Source organism: Scyliorhinus canicula, chromosome 4, assembly GCF_902713615.1.
Source record: "Scyliorhinus canicula chromosome 4, sScyCan1.1, whole genome shotgun sequence".
Lineage (NCBI taxonomy): Eukaryota > Metazoa > Chordata > Chondrichthyes > Carcharhiniformes > Scyliorhinidae > Scyliorhinus > Scyliorhinus canicula.
This window is the reverse complement of record NC_052149.1, coordinates 152,943,003-152,962,904: the sequence shown is the minus strand read 5'-3', so window position 1 is coordinate 152,962,904 and position 19,902 is coordinate 152,943,003. Positions and strand designations below refer to the sequence as shown.

The 19,902-nt window shown below is 46.6% G+C and overlaps 1 protein-coding gene across 1 annotated transcript in view; it reads left to right on the top strand.

Annotated features, from left to right (window-relative positions):
* LOC119965092 (matrin-3-like) overlaps window positions 1–19,902 on the top strand; it is a 142,398-nt gene that overhangs the window by 101,176 nt on the left and 21,320 nt on the right. The window contains 6 exon segments of the mRNA XM_038795375.1: window positions 8,009–8,149; window positions 14,910–15,041; window positions 16,322–16,374; window positions 17,441–17,456; window positions 17,458–17,533; window positions 17,536–17,858. Of these exon segments, the coding sequence (XP_038651303.1) occupies window positions 8,009–8,149; window positions 14,910–15,041; window positions 16,322–16,374; window positions 17,441–17,456; window positions 17,458–17,533; window positions 17,536–17,858 (741 nt within the window).

The window sequence follows — 19,902 nt, the reverse complement described above, 5'->3', positions numbered from 1 at the left end:
TGTGGGTCACCTATAAGGATCGGCACCATTATTTTGAGTCCCCGGAGGAGGCGTGGGCCTTTGTGCAAGCCGAGAAATTGGACTCAAACTGAGGGTCTGGGATGGGGGATGTTGTGTAATACTATATTTACTGTATTTGCATTTGCTTGGTTTCGTGTAAGAAGTGGATTGGCCTTTGGGTGGGTGGGGTGATGTCGTACTGTTTTTTCTATATGGGTTTTTAAGCAGGGATCGGGTGGACGGGTTCGGGCAGAGGGGTAAACGGGGAGTTCGGGGAGCTGGCGGGGGGGACTGACAATGGGAGTGGCCCTGGAGGAGGCAGGGCCCGGCAGGGCGAAAGCGCGGGCCTTCTGCGGGTTTCCCGCGCTGTGAGATGGTGGGGGGCGGGGCCGGGGCTGAGAAGCGCGGGTCGTTGCTGGCTGTTTTCCTTTCCCGCGCAAGAGCGGGGGAGGGGGGCCCGTTGACGGGCCCAATGGAGGAGGGGCAGTCCCACGTGGGGAGGAGTCGAAGGTAGGGCGGGAGTCGCCGGGGTCAGCAGAAGTTAGCAGGTTCACGGGAGTGCTGTGGAGGGAGGGGCGCGGCTAGGAGGGGTCCTAGCCTGCGAGGGGAGGGGGGGCGGGGTACTGGGTTGCTGCTGAAAACGGTCAGGAAGGAGCGGGAGGACGCAGGGGGTGCTGGAGGGGGGGGGAGTTGCCGCCATGGGAAACTGGCAGAGCGGGGGACGCTGGCCGGGGGTGGGCAAGGGATGGGGTATGGCTAATCGACAGGGGAGGGGGGCAGGGAGCCCTCGAATCAGGCTGATAACCTGGAATGTGAGGGTGCTGAATGGGCCGGTCAAACGGGCCCGGGTGTTTGCGCACCTGAAGGCGGATGTGGCCATGCTCCAGGAGACACACCTGAGAGTGGCGGACCAGGTTCGGCTGAGGAAGGGATGGGTGGGCCAAGTATTTCACTCGGGGCTGGATGAGAAGAGTAGGGGGGTGGCGATCCTGGTGGGGAAGAAGGTATCGTTTGAGGCGTTAAATGTGTTGGCTGACAGTGGCGGGAGATATGTAATGGTGAGTGGCAAGCTGCAGGGGGAGCGGGTGGTGTTGGTGAATGTTTACGCCCCAAATTGGGACGATGCGGGGTTTATGCGGCGTATGTTGGGCCGTATTCCGGACCTGGAGGTGGGGGGCCTGATCATGGGGGGGGAGACTTCAACACAGTACTGGACCCCCCATTGGATCGATCCAGGTCCCGGACGGGTAGGAGGCCGGCGGCGGCTGAGGTGCTGAGGGGCTTCATGGACCAGATGGGGGGGGGTGGACCCCTGGAGGTTTGCGAGGCCAAGGGCCAGGGAATACTCGTTTTTCTCCCACGTACATAAGGCTTACTCGAGGATTGATTTTTTTTGTCCTGAGCAGGGGGTTGGTGTGGAGGATGTGGAGTGCTCCGCCGTTGCCATTTCGGACCGTGCCCCGCGCTGGATGGAACTCGGGCTGGGGGAAGAGAGGGACCAACGTCCGCTCTGGCGCATGGAGGTGGGGTTGCTGGCGGATGGGGAGGTGGCCGAGAGGGTTCGGGGTGTATCGAGAGGTACCTTGAGGCCAATGATAACGGGGAGTTCGAGTGGGGCGGTCTGGGAGGCATTGAAGGCGGTGATGAGGGGGGAGTTGATTTCCAGTCGGGCCCATAGGGAGAGGGGGGAACAGAAGGAGAGGGAGAGACTGATCGGGGAGATGGTGCAGGTGGATAGGAGATATGCGGAGGCCCCAGAGGAGGGATTGCTGGGGGAGAGGCGTAGCCTTCAGGCCAGATTTGACCTATTGACCACCGAGCCTCCGCCTTTCTGGTAGAGGAAAGCACAGGGGGCGGTGTATGAATACGGGGAGAAGGCGAGCAGGATGCTGGCACACCTGCTCCGGGGGCGGGATGCGGCCAGGGAGATTGGGGGGTGGCGGATGGGGCTGGGAGGGTGTTGCGGAGGGAGTTGGATGTTGGTGGGGTCCTTCAGAGACTTCTATGGGAGCTGTACTGGTCGGAGCCCCGGTGGAGGGGGTGAATGGGGTGCTTCTTGGACAAGCTGCGATTCCCGAGGGTGGAGGGAGGAGCAGGTGGAGGGACTGGGGGCGCCGATCGAGCTGGAGGAGGTGGTCAAGGGGATAGGGAGCATGCAGTCGGGAAGGCGCCGGGCCGGATGGGTTTCCGGCGGAATTTTATAAAAGGTATTTGGACCTGTTGGGCCCCCTGTTGGTCCGGACCTTTAACGAGGCAAGGGAGGGGGGGCTTTGCCCCCAACTATGTGTCAGGCGCTGATTTCCTTGATCCTGAAGCGGGACAAGGACCCTCTGCAGTGCGGATCATATAGGCCGATTTCGCTGCTGAACGCCGATGCTAAGTTTGCTGGCAAAGACCCTGGCCACTAGAATAGAGGATTGCGTGCCCGGGGTCATTCATGAGGACCAGAAGGGGTTTGTGAAGGGAAGGCAGCTGAATACAAACGTACGAAGGCTCCTCAACGTTATTATGATGCCGGCTGTGGGAAGGGGAGGCGGAGATAGTGGTGGCATTAGATGCGGAGAAGGCCTTTGATAGGGTTGAGTGGGAGTATTTGTGGGAGGTGTTGGAGAGGTTTGGGGAGGGGTTTATCCGGGGGGGGGGGGGGATTGGGGGGAGGAAAAACTGTGTACATGGGTCTGTGGGATGTGGCGGGTGCTATTTCTTTCCCTTTTGTTGTTTGGGTGCTCTTTTGTTTTTTTTTTCTTTTTCCTTTTGTTTGAAGTTGCTCTTGAAGTTGGGGGGGGGGGGTATTGTTCTTGGGGTGTTACCGCGGTTGTTTGTTAATAGAGTTAAGATGTTTATATTTGTAAAAATTTCAATAAAAATTATTTTAAAAAAATAAATAAAAGACACACTCTTTTCCCTCCGCCGCCCCGCAAAATCAAGCCGCCATGTCTTGCGGGGCAGCGGAGGAGAAGACGGCAACCGCGCATGCACGGGTTAACGTCGGCCAACCTGCACATGCGCGGGTGATGTCACTTAGGCGCCGCCGGCTGCGTCATTCCAGCCGTGCTGCTTTGACGCAAGCGTCAAGGCCTGGCGCCCAAAATTCACGCGCCGCTGCTCACTCCGGCGTCGGCTGTTTGTCTCCCGTTGGAAGAATTTCGCCCTATGTTTTGAAATTGGTCTGAAGTGGATATTTTAAAGAAGTGACACAAAACAATTATGCACGTTTAGACTTTATGACTTAGGAGCAGGTCTTCTTAAATGGTCCATGAAGTCTGCAATAAAACTCACTGGATTTGAACAAATTTTGTCTCAAAACATCACAATCATAGAAGATGGAACTACAGTGCAGAAGGAGGCCATTTGTCCCATTGAGTCTGCACCGACCCCATCTAGACCCACTCCCCAGCTCCATCCCCACAATTCCACCTAAACGGCACATCTTCAGACACTAAAGGACACTTTAGCATGGCCAATCCATCTAATCTGAACACCCTTGGACTGTGGGGGGAAACTGGAACACCTGGAGGACACCCACACAGACACAGGAAACCCAAGGCCGGAGTTTAATGGCTCGCTGGCGCTGTGAGGCAGCAGTGCTAACCACTGCCAACATGCCGTGATACAACTGTGTTAAACAAATCATATTTCAAATCAAATTGGCATGGATTCAAAACTCAAAAAAATGATCAGAAAAACCAATGAATTGTCCCCTGAAATGATACATAATTGGTATTCAGCAGTTCTGCCTGCAATACTTAATAGCCCAGGGCAACAGCAGATCATAATGTTGTACTATGTTGTGATCCCAAGCAGTAGCAACAAAAGTCATGGGAGCCAGCAAAATTATTGAGACCATGGTTTGCTTTCATCATAGAATTGAAAGTGCAGAAGGAGGCCATTCGGCCCATCGAGTCTGCACCGGCTCTTGGAAAGAGCACCCTACCCAAGGTCAACACCTCCACCCTATCCCCATAACCCAGTAACCCCACTCAACACTAAGGGAAATTTTGGACACTAAGGGCAATTTATCATGGCCAATCCACCTAACCTGCACATCTTTGGACTGTGGGAGGAAACCGGATCACCCGGAGGAAACCCACGCACACACGGGGAGGATGTGCAGACTCCGCACAGACAGTGACCCAAGCCGGAATCGAACCTGGGACCCTGGAGCTGTGAAGCAATTGTGCTATCCCAATGCTACCGTGCTGCCCCTTTCATAGCTGCTTTCATAGCTAGCCTTTCTCTGACGAGACGCCTCTGATAATGACTGATAAAAACTTGGTGACTCCAGTGTCCATCAATTGGGATCAAAATCTAATCATCTCACTTGCAATATTGGAATGATTGTGAAGTGAGAGAAACGGATGATAAATTGTTTTTTTTGTGAAGGCATACTTCTTGAGGACAAAGAACAATACAGCACAAGAACAGGCCCTTCGGCCCTCCAAGCCTGTGCAGGTCATGATACCACCCATGGCCAAAACCCTCAGCACTTCCCAGTGCTGTATCCCTCTATACCCAACGTATCCTGTATTTGTCAAGATGTCCTTTTGAACACCGTTCATGTATCTGCTTCCACAACCTCCCCTGGCAGCGTGGTTCCAGGCACTCACCACCCTCTGTGTAAACAAAACATGTCTGCCACATCTCCTTTGCCCTATGGACCTTAAAACCTATGCCCCCTAGTGACTGACCCCTCCACCCTGGGAATGAGTGCCCTCTCATAATCTGTAGACCTTTACAGGCCACTTCTCAACCTCCATCGTTCTAATGAAAACAGTCCAAGTCTATTCGGCGCCTCCGCATAGCTAACACCCTCCCGACCAGGGAAGTTCGTGGTAAACCACCTCTGCACCCTCTCCAAAGCCGTTAATGTATCTGCTTCACAACCAGAATGTACCAGAATTGTGCGCAATATTCCAAGTGCTTGTTGTGTAGTTCTAATTTGTATCGGGCTTAGGTTCTATACAACTGTAGCATGACTTGCCAGTTTTTATACTCGCTGCCCTGTCCAATGAAGGCAAGGATTCCATAGGCTTTCTTGACTACCTAGTCCACTTGTGTTGCCACTTTCAAAGATCTGTGGACCTGTACGTCCAAGATCTATCTGACTTTCTACTTCCTAAGTGTTTTGGTGCCATTTACTGTATATTTCTCCTCTTATGTTTGACCTACCAAAAATGCGTGAAAAGTATTTTCTGTGAGGCATCTCAACAAATCATTAAGTGCATGAAAAGAAAATACATAATAGGGCAACACAAGGTACACAATGTAACTAGATAACACCGGCATCGGGTGAAGCATACAGGGGTGTAAGTTAATCAGATTAGTCCATGAGAGGGTCGTTTAGGAGTCCTGGTAAACAGTGGGGAAGAAGCTGTTGTTTGAGTCTGTTTGTATGTGTTCTCAGACTTTTGTATCTCCTGCCGATGAGAGAAGTTGGAAGAGTGAGTAGGCCGGGTGGAAGGGGTCTTTGATTATGCTGCCTGCTTTCCCCTGGCAGCGGGAGGTGTAGATGGAGTCAATGGATGGGAGGCAGGTTTCTGTAATGGACTGGGCTGAGCTCACGACTCTCTGAAGTTTCCTGCGGTCTTGGGCCGAGCAGTTGCCATACTAGGCTGTGATGCAGCCAGATAGAATGCTTTCTATAGTGCATCTGTAAAAGCTGGTAAGAGTTAATGTGGACATGCCGAATTTCCGTAGTTTCTTGAGGAAGTATAGGCGCTGTTGTGCTTTCTTGGTGGAGCGTCGACGTGGTGTACCCCTAGGAATTTGAAACTGGTGAGCCAGCAAGGCCGGCAGAGGTGCCGTTAACAGTGCCCCCAAATTTGTGTCCCTACATGAGGCTGCCTCCACCCACTCCCATATCGAACCCTCCCCCACTTCCTGACCAACGCAATATTCGCTGACCGGTAATAATTAATAAAATTCGGGAGAGCCCGAAAACCGGCCAAATTCCTCTAACAACCCCATATTCCCTCCAATCACCCCCCCCCCCCCCCCCCCCCCCAGCAGGTCCGATATGTACAGGAGCAGATAGTGCGCGAAGAGCGAGCCCCTATTGCCGGATTTTTGACATTCACTGCCCCTGCAATTTCCCACCTCGAACGCCACTTGTTTATTGACCAAAATAGCCACCTCTTTCGTTTTAAACTGCACCCCTGAATGAAACATTGCGCTTCAGTGAACTAGCCTGCCCGGCTAGCCTGGCGGTCCCCGCCCATGGCGTCTAGCATCCTACACCCCCCCACTCAAACATTTGTGCAAACAAACCAAAATCAACCCCTCCCCAAACCGAAACAAAGAGACCTCTTAACAAAGGACAAAAAACAAACCTGAAGCCAAAAAAGGAAGAAATGGCACTAAGCATAAATTAACTGTAACATCATAACAGCAATCTCCACCAAAATTCAAACTCCACCTTCTGCCCATCCATTGTCTGACAATTCTACCACCGATCCAAAGTACAATTCCCAGCCTTCGTAGGTCACCCACAGACCTGCTGGGTACAGTAGTCCAAACTTCACCCCCTTCTTCTAAAGGGCAACCTTGACTCTGTTGAAGCTCGCTCTGTTCTTGGCCAACTCTGCACCCAGGTCCTGGTACACTCTGATTTCATTGCCCTCCCAGGTACAACGTCTCATCTACCTGGCCCATCTCATAATTCATTCCTTGTCCAGGAAGAGGTGCAACTGGACCACCATCGCCCTCGGCAGCTCTATCCCCTGATGCTTCCTCATTAGTACTCTGTGCGCTCGATCCACCTCCAGCAGCGGTGCAAATGCATCCTCTCCGAGCAGCTTCTCCAGTATCCTCCCCCATACCGTGCCAGCATGAGCTCCTTCACTTCCCTCCGGCAGGCCTGTGATCCTTATATTCTGCCTGCGTGACCGATTCTCTAGGTGCTCGACCTTCTGAAGCTGCTTCTGCTGATCGTGCATGAACTCCATCTCTGCTGCCATCGAGGCGCACTGCTCCTCATTTTCCCCTGCCACCTCCTCCATCTTCTGGATCGCCTGACCCTGGGCCGCCAGCTTCGTTTCCACATGGTCGACCACCGCCCTGATCGAATCCACTACCTGGGCCAGGTCCTCCAGACTCTCCTTCCATTACTAGGTGAACTTCTCAGTTCAGAAGCTCACCAGTTGGTCCGTCGACCACTGAGTCGGTAGGGCTGCTACCTGTCCCTCCGCCATCTCCACGTACGTTGTAGGTGCCGTACCAGCTCCAACTGACTGATTCCCTCTTTTTCGACCGGTTCTGGCCCTCAGCTCCATACACCAGAGGGTCAATCTCTTCCTCTACGCTCCTGCATCTATATTCCACCTCATATCCACCTGTTAACTGGGGAAACGGTCAGAATAAATCACCACGAATGGGAGCCACCAAATGTGCGACCACTCACTCCATGGTCGCCACCGGAATCCAGAAACATTACTTTTTTGAATCCTAATCAACTGTCCCTTGAAAGACTCCCACATGTCCGATGTTGATTTACCTCCAACAGCCGCACCCAATCCAAATTCTTCATTCCTGTCTACTGTCATCAGAAATTGCCTTTCCCCAATTTAGCATCAAGGTTACCCTCATCCCTATCCAAAAGCACCCTAAAACTTATGGAATTGTGGTCCCTACTCCCAAAAGGTTCCCCTACTGAAATCTCAACCACCTGTCCAGGCTCATTCCCCAATACCAGGTCCAGTACTGCCCCTTACCTAGTTGGACTATCTACATATTGCATCAAGAAGCCTTCCTGGAAACACCTTACAAACTCTGCCCCATCTCAACCCCTAGCACTAATTGAGTCCCAGTCAATATGGTGGAAGTTAAAATCTCCGACCACAACAACCCTGTTACTTTTACACCTATCCAAAATCTCTCTACCTGTCTCTCGCTGGCAGTTGGGAGTCCTGTAATTATATGCCCAACATTGTGATTGCTCCCTTCCTGTTAAGTTAAGGTGCTGGATATTGTGTAGTTGAAATTATGTTATTTTCCACTCTTTTATTTTCAGGGCAAAGAAGGTGAAGTACGCAGCCGGGTGGTCCACATCAGCAATTTACCTTCTGTTGGCTACACTGATTCAGAAGTTGTATGCCTTGGCATTCCCTTTGGAAAAGTGACCAACTATCTACTGATGAGAGTTAAGAATCAGGTACTGTGGAATTCAAAATATTAGCAGTAATGTGAAATATTTTACTACTGAGTAATAAAGACAATTAAATTAATGGGACTGTATATTGATGTACTTTATTTTAGAGATGGCTTTTTAAATAATAGCCTCCAAATAAATACTGGTGTGTGACTTGTTGGCATTTCAATGGTTGTAAGATTTTAATAGATACTGTACTGTATGATCCAAATGATACAGGACTCGCCTTGTTCACTTTCAGGCTATCTGTAAAGAGTTACTGTGTTGTAAGTTCCTTGATTTTGCTTCTTTGTTCTGTTAGGATTTGACAGTTGCATTCATTTAAATTTAATTAGCATTTATTTTAACTCAGGATTTGTTTGGCTATTCAGGTTTTAAAACTGACCAGGTACTTACTGGGAGGAGAAACACGCATTGTTTGGTGGAATTCTGACTTTCGGAATAGGAAGTTTTGTCCCTTTAATTTGTTTCTTACCTCTGTCTCGCCAACACTGGGAGGAGAGAGCTTCAGAAATCCCAGAACATTTTTCTCAATAATGCTGAGAGCAAGTCCGGGGTTGTTACCGCACACCAGTCTGTACCCAGCTGCTGTCACCCACCCACCGGGAGAGTGCACTCTGCTGCTGGCCATTTGGTCAAGCTGCGGGAGCTGGCAGGTTGATGTGGAGGGGAATCTGTGGAGCCCATGTTGCCGTTGGATTTGGAGGGAGGGGTAAGGGGAATCAGAGTCTGAGTTTCTGTGAGGGTCCAGATGTGGAAGGGGAGCAGTGGAGCCTGAATTTCCGTATGGTTTGGGAAGAAGGGCTGCTTTGAGTAGTGGTGGGGTGGGGAAGGTGTTGAGTTTTGGGTTGATGAGTGAATCAGTGAGTGGGGGTGAAGGGTTGGGAAGAGAGGCTGTCGAGTGAGTGAGTGTGGGGGATTGGGAAGTGGGGCATGTGTGTAGTGCAGGGAAAAGGCACGTTTTTTTAACTATATGTTCTTTCATGGGATGCGAGCATCGCTGGCAAGGTCAGCATTAGTTGCCTATCCTAATTCCCCTTGCGAAAGGTGTGGTTAGTTAAAACGGGTCATGTTGGAAAATGGTTTGTCCCTTGCTTCATTTGCATGTACAAAGTCCAAATAAGGTAATGTTCTTTTGTTATGAAGGGCTTCGCCCTGTTTTATATGTACTAACTGCAATGAATGCTGAGGTCACTTTGGTGATTTTAAACAAATGTATTGGTCCACAGTCTTTACAGTAATAGACGGTGAACAATGTGAAAGCCAATGGACGCAATCGAAAGGAAAAGTTTCGAAATGTAATTTGTGGCTGGTTTTGCCCGGAGTTTCTACCCGGCTGTCGGCGAGTTCCCCACCGCTATCTAACCACACTTAGTCACTTTTTTAGCCTGGGGAGTTTCTCACTGGGCGAGCCCAGACGTAGAATTATTTTCATTACTGGGGAGCTGAACTCACTGGCCAGATCGGCTCGTCAGAAACTCTTACGGGTCCCCTACCCCTGGGCAATGTGCCCTCCCCCCATGCACACACAGGCACTTCCCCCGTCCCCAAGTGATGACACCCCGCTATGGGGTTGCTGAGGGCTCCTCTTTTCATGCCTTCCCATGCCCCCTTGCACTCCGCCGCCAGGACCTATACCCTTCAAACCTCACCCCAACCTTCTGGAGGCCCCATCATGCCCACCCTGCACCTCTCCGCCGTCCTCGTGAGATTGGCCCTCCTTAGGCCCTGACTTGGTCGTGGTACATAGATACGTAGAAGATAGGAGCAGGAGGAGGCCTTTTGGCCCTTCGAGCCTGCTCCGCCATTCATCATGATCATGGCTGATTATCCAACTCAATAGCCTAATCCTGCTTTCTGCCCATAGCCTTTGATCCCATTCTCCCCATGTGCTATATCCAGCCACCTCTTGAATATATTCAAAGTTTTAGCATCAACTACTACCTGTGGTAATGAATTCCACAGGCTCACCACTCTTCGCGTGAAGAAGTGTCTCCTTATCTCTGTCTGAAATGGTTTGCCCTGAATCCTCAGGCTGTGACCCCTGGTTCTGGACACTCCCATCATTGGTAACATCTTCCCTGCATCTACCCTGTCTAGTCCTGTTAGAATTTCATGAGATCCCCCCACATTCTTCTGAACTACAGCAAGAACAATCCCAACCTAGTCTATCTCTCCTCATATGACAGTCCCGCCATCCCTGGAATCAGTCTGGTAAACCTTCACTACACTCCCTTGAGAGCAAGAACATCCTTCCTCAGAGAAACTGCACACAATACTCCAAGTGTGGCCCCACCAAGGCCCTGTACAATTGCAGCAACACATCTCTGCTTCTATACTCAACCTCTTGCAATGAAGCCATGATGTGGAGATGCCGGCGTTGGACTGGGGTGAGCACAGTAAGAAGTCTTACAACACCAGGTTAAAGTCCAACAGGTTTGTTTCAAACACGAGCTTTCGGAGCACGGCTCCTGAAGAAGGAGCCGTGCTCCGAAGCTCGTGTTTGAAACAAACCTGTTGGACTTTAACCTGGTGTTGTAAGACTTCTTCTTGCAATGAAGGCCAACATACCATTAGTCTTCTTTCCCGCCTGCAGCACCTGCATGCTTACCTTCAGCAAATGGTGCACAAGGACACCCAGGTCCCACTGCACATTCCTCTCTCCCAATTTACAACCATTCAGGGTAGTAATCTGCTTTCCTGTTTTGCTTCCAAAATGAATAACCTCACACTTATCCAAATGATACTGCATCTGCCATTGGTTTGCCCACTCGCCCAACCTGTCCAGATCTTGCTGTAGGATTCCTGCATCCTCGTCACAATTCACCCTCCCACCTAATTTGGTATCATCTGCAAACTTTGAGATGTTACATTTTGTTCCCTCATCCAGATCATTAACATATATTATGAATAGCTGGGGTCCCAGCACCGATCCCTATGGTACCCCATATATCCAGAGCCACCTCCTTCAGCTTTCTGGGATGCAGATTCTCAGGCCCTGGGGATTTATCCGCCTTCAATCCCATCAGTTTTCCCAGCACCATTTCTCTACTAATGTTGATCTCCCTCAGTTCTTCCCTCTCACTAAACCGTTCATTCTCCAACATTTCTGGGATCTGCTTTGTGTCCTTATTTGTGAAGTCAGAACCAAAGTGTGTATTTAATTGCTCAGCCATTTCTTTGTCCCTTATTATGTATTCCCCTGTTTCTGTCTGCAGTGAGCCTACATTTCTCTGTACCAATCTCTTTCTCTTCACATATCTGTAGAAACTCTTAGTGTCAGTCTTTATGTTTCCTGCAAGCTTCCTTTCAACTTTCCCCTTCTTAATCAATCCCTTTGTCCTACTTTGCGGAATTCTAAACTGCTCCCAATCCTCAGACCTATTATTTTTCTTGGCCAATCTGTATGCTTCTTCCTTGGATCGGATACTGTTTCTAATTTCCTTTGTAAGCCATGGATTGGTCCTCTTACCCCCTTTGCTTTTGTGCCAGACAGGAATGAACAGTTCCTGTAGTTCCTCCATGCGTTCCTTGAATGTTTGTCATTGTCTATCCACTGTCATCCTTTTAAGTAACTCTCCCCAATCTATCAAGGCCAGCTCACGTTTCATATCCTCATAGTTCCCTTTATTAAGATTCAGCACCCTAGTCTCCAAATCAACCATTACACAGTATCCAGTCTAAGATGACCTGCTCTCTAGTTGGCTCCTCCACACATTGGTCAAGAAAACCAAACCATACCCTACCTTTGACACCCTAGCAGTGCTCCTGCCAGTGCCAGTGACTGTGCCAAGGTGGACACGTTCGAGAGGGGAGGGTCAATGGCCTGGGCAACCCCCAGGGTGCTGTTCCTCAAATGTGGGCTAGTACTGAACAGTGCCGGCTGGTAGATGCTGGGAGCGGGTTTCATATTTACTTAGGTGTGAGAGACCTAGTCCCATCAATTGTGGGCAGGTTCCTAATCGTGTTGCCTCTTGAGGTCTGGTTTGATCGTGCAAGACGTGTTGGTTATCAGGACGCCCACTCACATAAGTGGCTAAATGCATCCCAATCAGGATAGGCATGCAATTTGGAGGAGGACCTGAAGGTGCTATCATATGCCCAGTACTGTAAATGGGAGGTGCTCCATCCAACCCTCTCCCCTCTTTACTTTTGAGCCATTGGCATTTGATTCACTCATCTGCACTACCTATTGCAACATCACAGAAAATAGCTTCCTTGCTACAAGTTTTGTATTTACATTATTGGCAAAGAGGATATATGAAGAATTTGCGACTCCCGCAAATATGAAGAAGTCCGTGTCCAAATGCAGCAAGACCTGGACAATGTCCAGGCTTGGGCTGACAAGTGCAAGTTACATTTGTGTCACACAAGTGACAAGCAATGGTCATCTCCTACAAGAGGATCTAAACTATTGCCCCATGGCATTCAGTGGCATTAACTTCGCTGAATCCCCCACAATCAACATCCTGGGGGCTACCATTGATCAGAAACTGAACTGGACTAGCCACATTAATGCTGTGGCTACCAGCGCAGGTCAAAGGCTAGGAATCTTACGATGAGTAACTGGCCTCCTGACCCCCCCAAAGCCTGTCAACCATCTACAAGGCACAAGCCAGGAGTGTAATGGAATACTCTCCACTTGCCTGGATGAGTGCAGCTCCAACACTCGAGCAGCTCGATACCATCCAGGACAAATCAGCCCGCTTGATTGCTCCTCCTTCCACAAACATTCCACAAACTCCTCCACCACTGATGAACAGTGGCAGCCATGTGTACCATCTGCAAGATGCACTGCAGTAATTCACCACGGTTCCATCGACAGCACCTTCCAAACCCACGACCACTACCATTTCTAGAAGGATAAAAGCAGCAGATTCCTGGGAACCCCACCACCTGGAGATTCCCCTCCAAGTCACTCACCATCCTGACTTGGAAAATATATCGCCGTTCCCTTGCTGTCGCTGGGACAAAATCCTGGAACTCCCTCCCTAACAGCACAGTGGGTGTACCTACACCTGAAGAACTGCTGTGGTTCAAGAAGGCAACTCACTACCACCTTCTGAAGGGCAACTAGGGATGATCATAAATGCTGCCTAACCAGCAACTTCCACATCCCGTAAATTCTTTTAAAAAAAGTATCAAGTTGAAATATTCACATCACAACGTAAGCAGAAAATGGGGGTGGGAAGGAGTAAAAGTATATTTGAATCGTTAGATACATTGAACTATGGAAGAGTATCTATATTGATGTGGTATGACATCAGCGCTGTTCAAAAGTAGGAACAATAGAACTAAGTCTTCAGTTACAACTGAGCCATGCATTTTATTTTTATTTTTTGGAAATGTTTTTTATTGAGTTTTCATATTTTATATCCAACAAATTACAAATTACCGTATATACTCGCGTAACATGCGACTTTTGAGCACCTAATTTGAAGCCTAAATTTCGGGGGTCGCATGATACGCGAGGTACAAAAATCGCGGGTGTGAAATGCTGGCCAAGATAAGTCACATAGCATCCAGGTTGGCATTACTAGCGTCGTTCAGCCACTTGCCGTTTCCATCATAAAAACCATGAATGGAAACGTCAAGTGGCTGAACATCTTCCCATCAGAATGCCTGTGGTAAAATCCTGAAGAGTAGTAGTCTGATGGGAAGAGTGGATTCTGCTGTGAAGCTGTTCGCGATTCGACAGCTTTCCAGCTGGCTTTACTAGCGTCGTTCAGTCCACTGCCGTTTCCATTCATAAAAACATGAATGGAAACGTCAAGTGGCTGAACATCTTCCCATCAGAATACTACTCTTCAGATTTTGACCACAGCATTCTGATGGGAAGATGTTCAGCCACTGACGTTTCCATTCATGTTTTTATGAATGGAAACGGCAAGTGGCTGAACGACGCTAGTAAAGCCCAGCTGGAAAGCTGTTCGATCGCGAACAGCTTTCACAGCAGAATCCACTCTGCAGAAACCACACACAATGATACCATTTGGAAGTTTTAGTTTCCAAAATTAATTTCCAAAAAAGTGACTTGCATGATACATGAGGTATACCATAAAATCATGTTTTGGGGACGAAAATTTAGGGGTCGCATGATACGCGAGATCGAGCGAGTATATACGGTATTAGAAAAAAACACGCAAAAATTAACATGTATATTTACAGGCAAGCATCTTCATAATAACAACTGTGGCCACCCCCTTTAACCGGCATACATATTTTACATTCCCCAATATGGCCGAGGCACATGTTTATAGGCATTTATTTACAACGCCATGCATTTTATGATGAATAATCAAAGACATGTAAAAGCGTAAGCGTTTTAAGTGAGGTGAAAATTAATTGTTTCTCAAGGCGCATTATAAAGGGATATTGGGCATGATGCTTGTTAGATATAAGAACTGATTATTCACAATTGATTGTTAGTAAATATTTTAATCTTTTCTAAGGATTATTGTATCATGTAATAATAAGCCCAAAGCCAAAAATAGTTACAGAAGTGCAAATCAATAAAGGATTCAAATGTAGGCCTGTTTAATATATAGACTATGAACTAACAATGGGATAAAGGAATGCCAAAGATATATTTCCTTGGAAAGATGGTGTTAATACTATTTTCCCTGGTACGGTAAATGGCCATTCCTAACTATAAGTGAACATCTTTCAAAGATTGATTATATGGCTGCCTGTAATAAATAAGTCATCTATTTCTTTCAGGTCTTAGTTACATTTCCCTAATGATCCTTTGTTTCAATGACAGGTTTTCCTGGAAATGGAAACACATCAACTGGCAATGTCCATGATTGAAAAGTTCAAGAAAATACCTCTAATGTTCCATGGCAGAGAGCTGAAAGTATATTTGTCTCAAAAATACAGAAACCTAGTATTGAGGGTAAGTCATATGGTTAATGTTAAATTGTAATTATTAGGATTGAAGCCGGTGAGTAGTTGGATATGGTTGAAACTTTGGCATTTGGATAGCAAAATCAGACTGTTCTGCTGATACACAAAAATACAGTTTCAATTTGCATTGCCACCGTGGCATAATTTGCTTCAACCAAGCCTTGCAACTGCTGCCTGAGCAGAACCAGCGCTTTCCCAATAAACAGTATTGCTAGGCAGCATTGACTCGTAATTTAAATAGCTAAATAATTGAATTAGATATTCAAATCGTGTACTAGAACAATTGGCCTAGACATACTTATTGACCTCCTCATACAAATGTGGAGCTTGCTGCTGGGTTTGGTGTGTAGTAGTAGAATTATAGTGTACTTTGTGATGCTCTTTTTTAAAAAAAATAATTTTTATTGAAAAATTTTGAATTTGTACAACATCCAACCATAATAAAATACCAACAATAATGATAGCAATCATAAACATTCGCCCCTCCTCAATGAACAACACAACATATTAACAACAACTTAAATTAACACAATGTTAAGTTACATAACCGTAGGAAAAAATATAGAAACTATATAAAGGAACACCCCCCCCCCCCCCCCACGGGTTGCTGCTGCTATTGACCAAAATACCTATCTTGAGCCAGGATGTCCAGAAAAGGCTGCCACCGTTGATAGAACCCTTGTATTGATCCTCTCAGGGCAAATTTGACCCTCTCCAATTTTATAAATCCCGCCATGTCTCTGATCCAGGTCTCCACACTTGGGAGCCTCGCATCCTTTCACTGCAGCAAGATCCTCCGCCGGTCTACGAGGGACGCAAAGGCCAGGACACCGGCCTCTTTCGCCTCCTGCACTTCCGGCTCCGCCGCAACTTCAAAAATTACTATGTGATACTCTTAACAAGCAAGTTATTTAAATGATGAAAATTGTGAAAGCCTCTTCATCCAAATTTCTTTTGGGAAAATAATTTTAGAGTACCCAATTATTTTTTTCCAATTAAGGGGCAATGTAGTGTGGCCAATCCATCTAAACTGCACATCCTTGGGTTGTGGGGGTGAAACTCACGCAGACATGAGGAAAATGTGCAAACTCCACACGGACAGTGACCCATGTCCTCGGTGCCGTGAGGCAACAGTGCTAACCACTGTGCCACTGTGCAGGCCCCTCTTCATCTAAATAAAGGAGTTAATATTGTACTTTGAGAGTTCTCTGCCTGCTTCAAGAATTAACTTGGGTGACAATAGCGGAATTGATGTTTTATTTCTTTTAGAAACAAGGTAAAGGAGTTGATGAGCTGTTAAGAAACCGAGAACGAGAAACCCGGTAAGCTGTGTATTTAAATATGCAACAGTTCGATTGATCTATGTCGGCTAAGTTTTAATAGTAACTATTTAAACTTGTTTGATGGACAGTTAAGGAAATGTAATTAAGCTGCATTTTAAATAACTTCTGATTATTTAGGTATTAATTTAGAAATTTACCGTTGCAAATATCCAGTGTAAGATTTTTGTAAATCGCATTTTGGAGTATGATGGTAGTTTGTCACTGGAATATTAGCAATTAAGCAGAGGTAACAAAAGCAGCATTGTTGTATGCATCTCTGTTGCTAATTTCAGGGCATCTTTGGTGAAGACTTGTGGGTTTGGTGACAGCCATCACAGATTGATTGCAGCATGTGGAAAGCAGAGAAAAAATTAAAGACCGTTAAAAATTGGTGCAACTCTCCACTCACTTACCCACCAATTCTTTTCAGGTTAATTAATAGATTTATTGCGAACCTTCGAGCACTGAGCTCTCATGGAACATCAAGGCATCTATTTGTATGTCAGCTGATTAATCACAAATGAGTGGGGGTGACAGCCCCTGGTGGGGTACTAAATCTTGAGAGTTTATATGTGCGATTACTAATTAGCCCATAATTATGGTCAACTTTGAATTCAAAGTGATTTCAACCTGCCAGTGTTGTAATTTGATACTGCAGTCTTATGACAGGAGTACAAAGAGAATATAATCAATCATGAGTCGATTCAAACCCAGGTTTGCTGATGAATGAGTATATTTTTGTTTTATATTTAATTATTTTCCTAATACCTCGAGTGATCATGAACTGAAGGTACAAGTGAGTGACCTGCTACCAGGCCTCTGGCAATGTTACCAACTTACAATGAATGCATGAAAGCCATTGTGTATTGGATTTCATTAATTTCCCTCTGTTGGCAAATCTGTTCTCTTAATACCAGCTAAAACCAGGGGCTTGTAAGCCAAGTAATCACTGATACAAACAACAGTTTATTCAAAACTCTGACCTTTTTCTTTAGGAAAACACTAATGGTGGTACTTTTTGAAATATCTGATACTCATTTCATAATTTTGTGGAATTTGATTTCAGGAAAAGGGGTCGTTCGTCACAGTCCTTCTATAAGAGCACGATCGCCCAGCATTAAGAGAAAGGCTCAAGATAAATCCAAGAATTCAATGGAAACGGCCTTGAAAGTACGCAGGTGGGCTCTCCTTCACTAGAGGAAAACAAAAATTCCAAACAGATGGAAGGAGAAAATACTGCAAAAATAAAGTCACAAGGTAGCCCTTCCCCAGACACTGAAAATGACGAAGAAGATGGAGCAGAAGACTTCCTGTTGGCATCTGATGAATCAGTGAAGGCCAAGTCTGAAACTGGTGACCGAGAGGACGATATGGAGATGGAATTGGAACCAGATATGGAAGTTGGGCACTTCAACAAAAGTGAAACTAAGGAAGCTGATGATACAGAGCCGGGTTCTCAAATCTCAGCACAACTTTCAGGAAAGGTAAGCATCAAGTTCAAATGGTTAAGGCTTGTGCATAGTTTAATTAAATGTTCTGACAATTTAAAGTGTTAAATTCCATTATTTGGATTACGATGTTTCCCTAACAGTGTTCATACCCTTTTTATTTGGGCGTTATCAATGCTTTTGAATTCTTACATTCAGACGCTTTTCCATCTGGATTCAGTTTAGTGTAATGCCATATTCTACACGAGAAACAAAATCAAGATTTAAGAAGATAAACTCATTGTAGCAGTTATGAAATAGAGTTTTTTTTACACAAGAATATCTGCCTATTCTCCCCTCCCTTTTACAAGATCTACTTTATCTTTCTGCTGTTGTGAAGCCAGAAATGAGTTGCTGCTCCTAAATACCAACATGGCAGCACCAATCTCTTGTTGAGGGCACACCCAATGTTTTTCATGCAGGTTTCACATACATATTGAATATTACCAACATTTCTGGGGAGGGGGGTGGACATGTAAGAAGTTGTTCTTTTAAGAAATTCACCTTGTTGTGATCTTGTAGCATAATTAACTTGGAAATCTTATATGCCCAGCAAATTTCCTTTCACTTAGATGTAAACAGTGGATGAGAATTGCTCTGATTCCCCATATGATTCTGCCACTGTTCTTTTGATGTGAGGTATCCCCACTTCCAAAAAGCCATCATTCTCATTAGTTCTCCTGAGGTTACATCACTAGATGGGGCAGTTCTAATTTTCTGCCTCCTTTCAAAATTCTGTTCTATCAGTTTAGAAAAACTGTACACGTATTCGGCCTTCTGCGAGCTCCTTACACTGAATAACCTGGCCTCATGGTTCTTGCAGCACATATGCTAGGAATCTTGATGACTTGTTATAGTGAGTTCGCTATGCATTTTTACAGCATACGGTCAGCAGTTAGCAGGCAGAATATCCATAGGGAAGCAGTCCCACAGCTATTGGCTGAGATTACGTTATCCATCCCTTTGTATTGGGCATCTGTATTAATGTTTTCGCGTCAACTACACCTCCGCCATCAGGCCATTCCAGCTCACTTAATGGTTTGCTTTGATTTTATGGATCCTTTTCAAAAACCGACTAATATCACATTTATCAGCTTTATATTTCCACTATCATTTCAAAGGCATGAGGCATTTTAAAAATCCAATCAACAGTTCAGTTTTCCACCTGCCACTTCCCTTCATTTGAGCTCAACTTGGGTTTTGTGTGGGATCTCTTATTTTCTAATAAGAGTCAGGGTCCAGTGGTCGGTTGAGATTCAGTTTATTGCAAAACTTAGAACATAGAACTGTACAGCACAGTACAGGCCCTTGGGCCCACGATGTTGTGCCAAACTAGTCTGAAACAAAGATAAAATCAATCTACTCTCAATCATTCTAGTGCACTCCATATGCCTATCCAATAACCGTTTGAAAGCTCCTAAAGCAGGGGTGGGCAAACTTTTCCGTGCAAGGGCCGCATTCAGAAATTCACAATTCACAAAGGGCCGCATAGTATATTAAGTAAAATAATTACGTCACCCGGTTATGATTCTGGGCGCCTCATATAGAACATAGAACAGTACAGAACAGAACAGGCCCTTCGACCCTCGACGTTGTGCCAAGCAATGATCACCCTACTCAAGTAAACGTATCCACCCTATACCAGTAAGTAACCCAACAGCCCCCCCACCTATTAACCTTTAAAAAAAAAATTTAAAAAAAAAAAAAAAAAAATTTTTTTTTTTTTTTTTTTAATGACTTGGTGGGCCGCAGAAATGCCTTTGGCGGGCCGCATGCGGCCCGCGGGCCGTAGTTTGCCCACCCCTGTCCTAAAGTGTCCGACTCCACTACCATCGCTGGGAGTGCGTTCCATGCCCCAACCACACTCTGAGTAAAGAACCTACCTCTGACACCATGAACCTTATAGTTATGCCCTCTTGTAACAGCTACATCCACCCGAGGAAAAAGTCGCTGAACATCCACTCTATCTATCCCTCTCATCAACTTATACACCTCAATTAAGTCACCTCTCATCGCTCCAATGAGAAAAACCCTAGCTCCC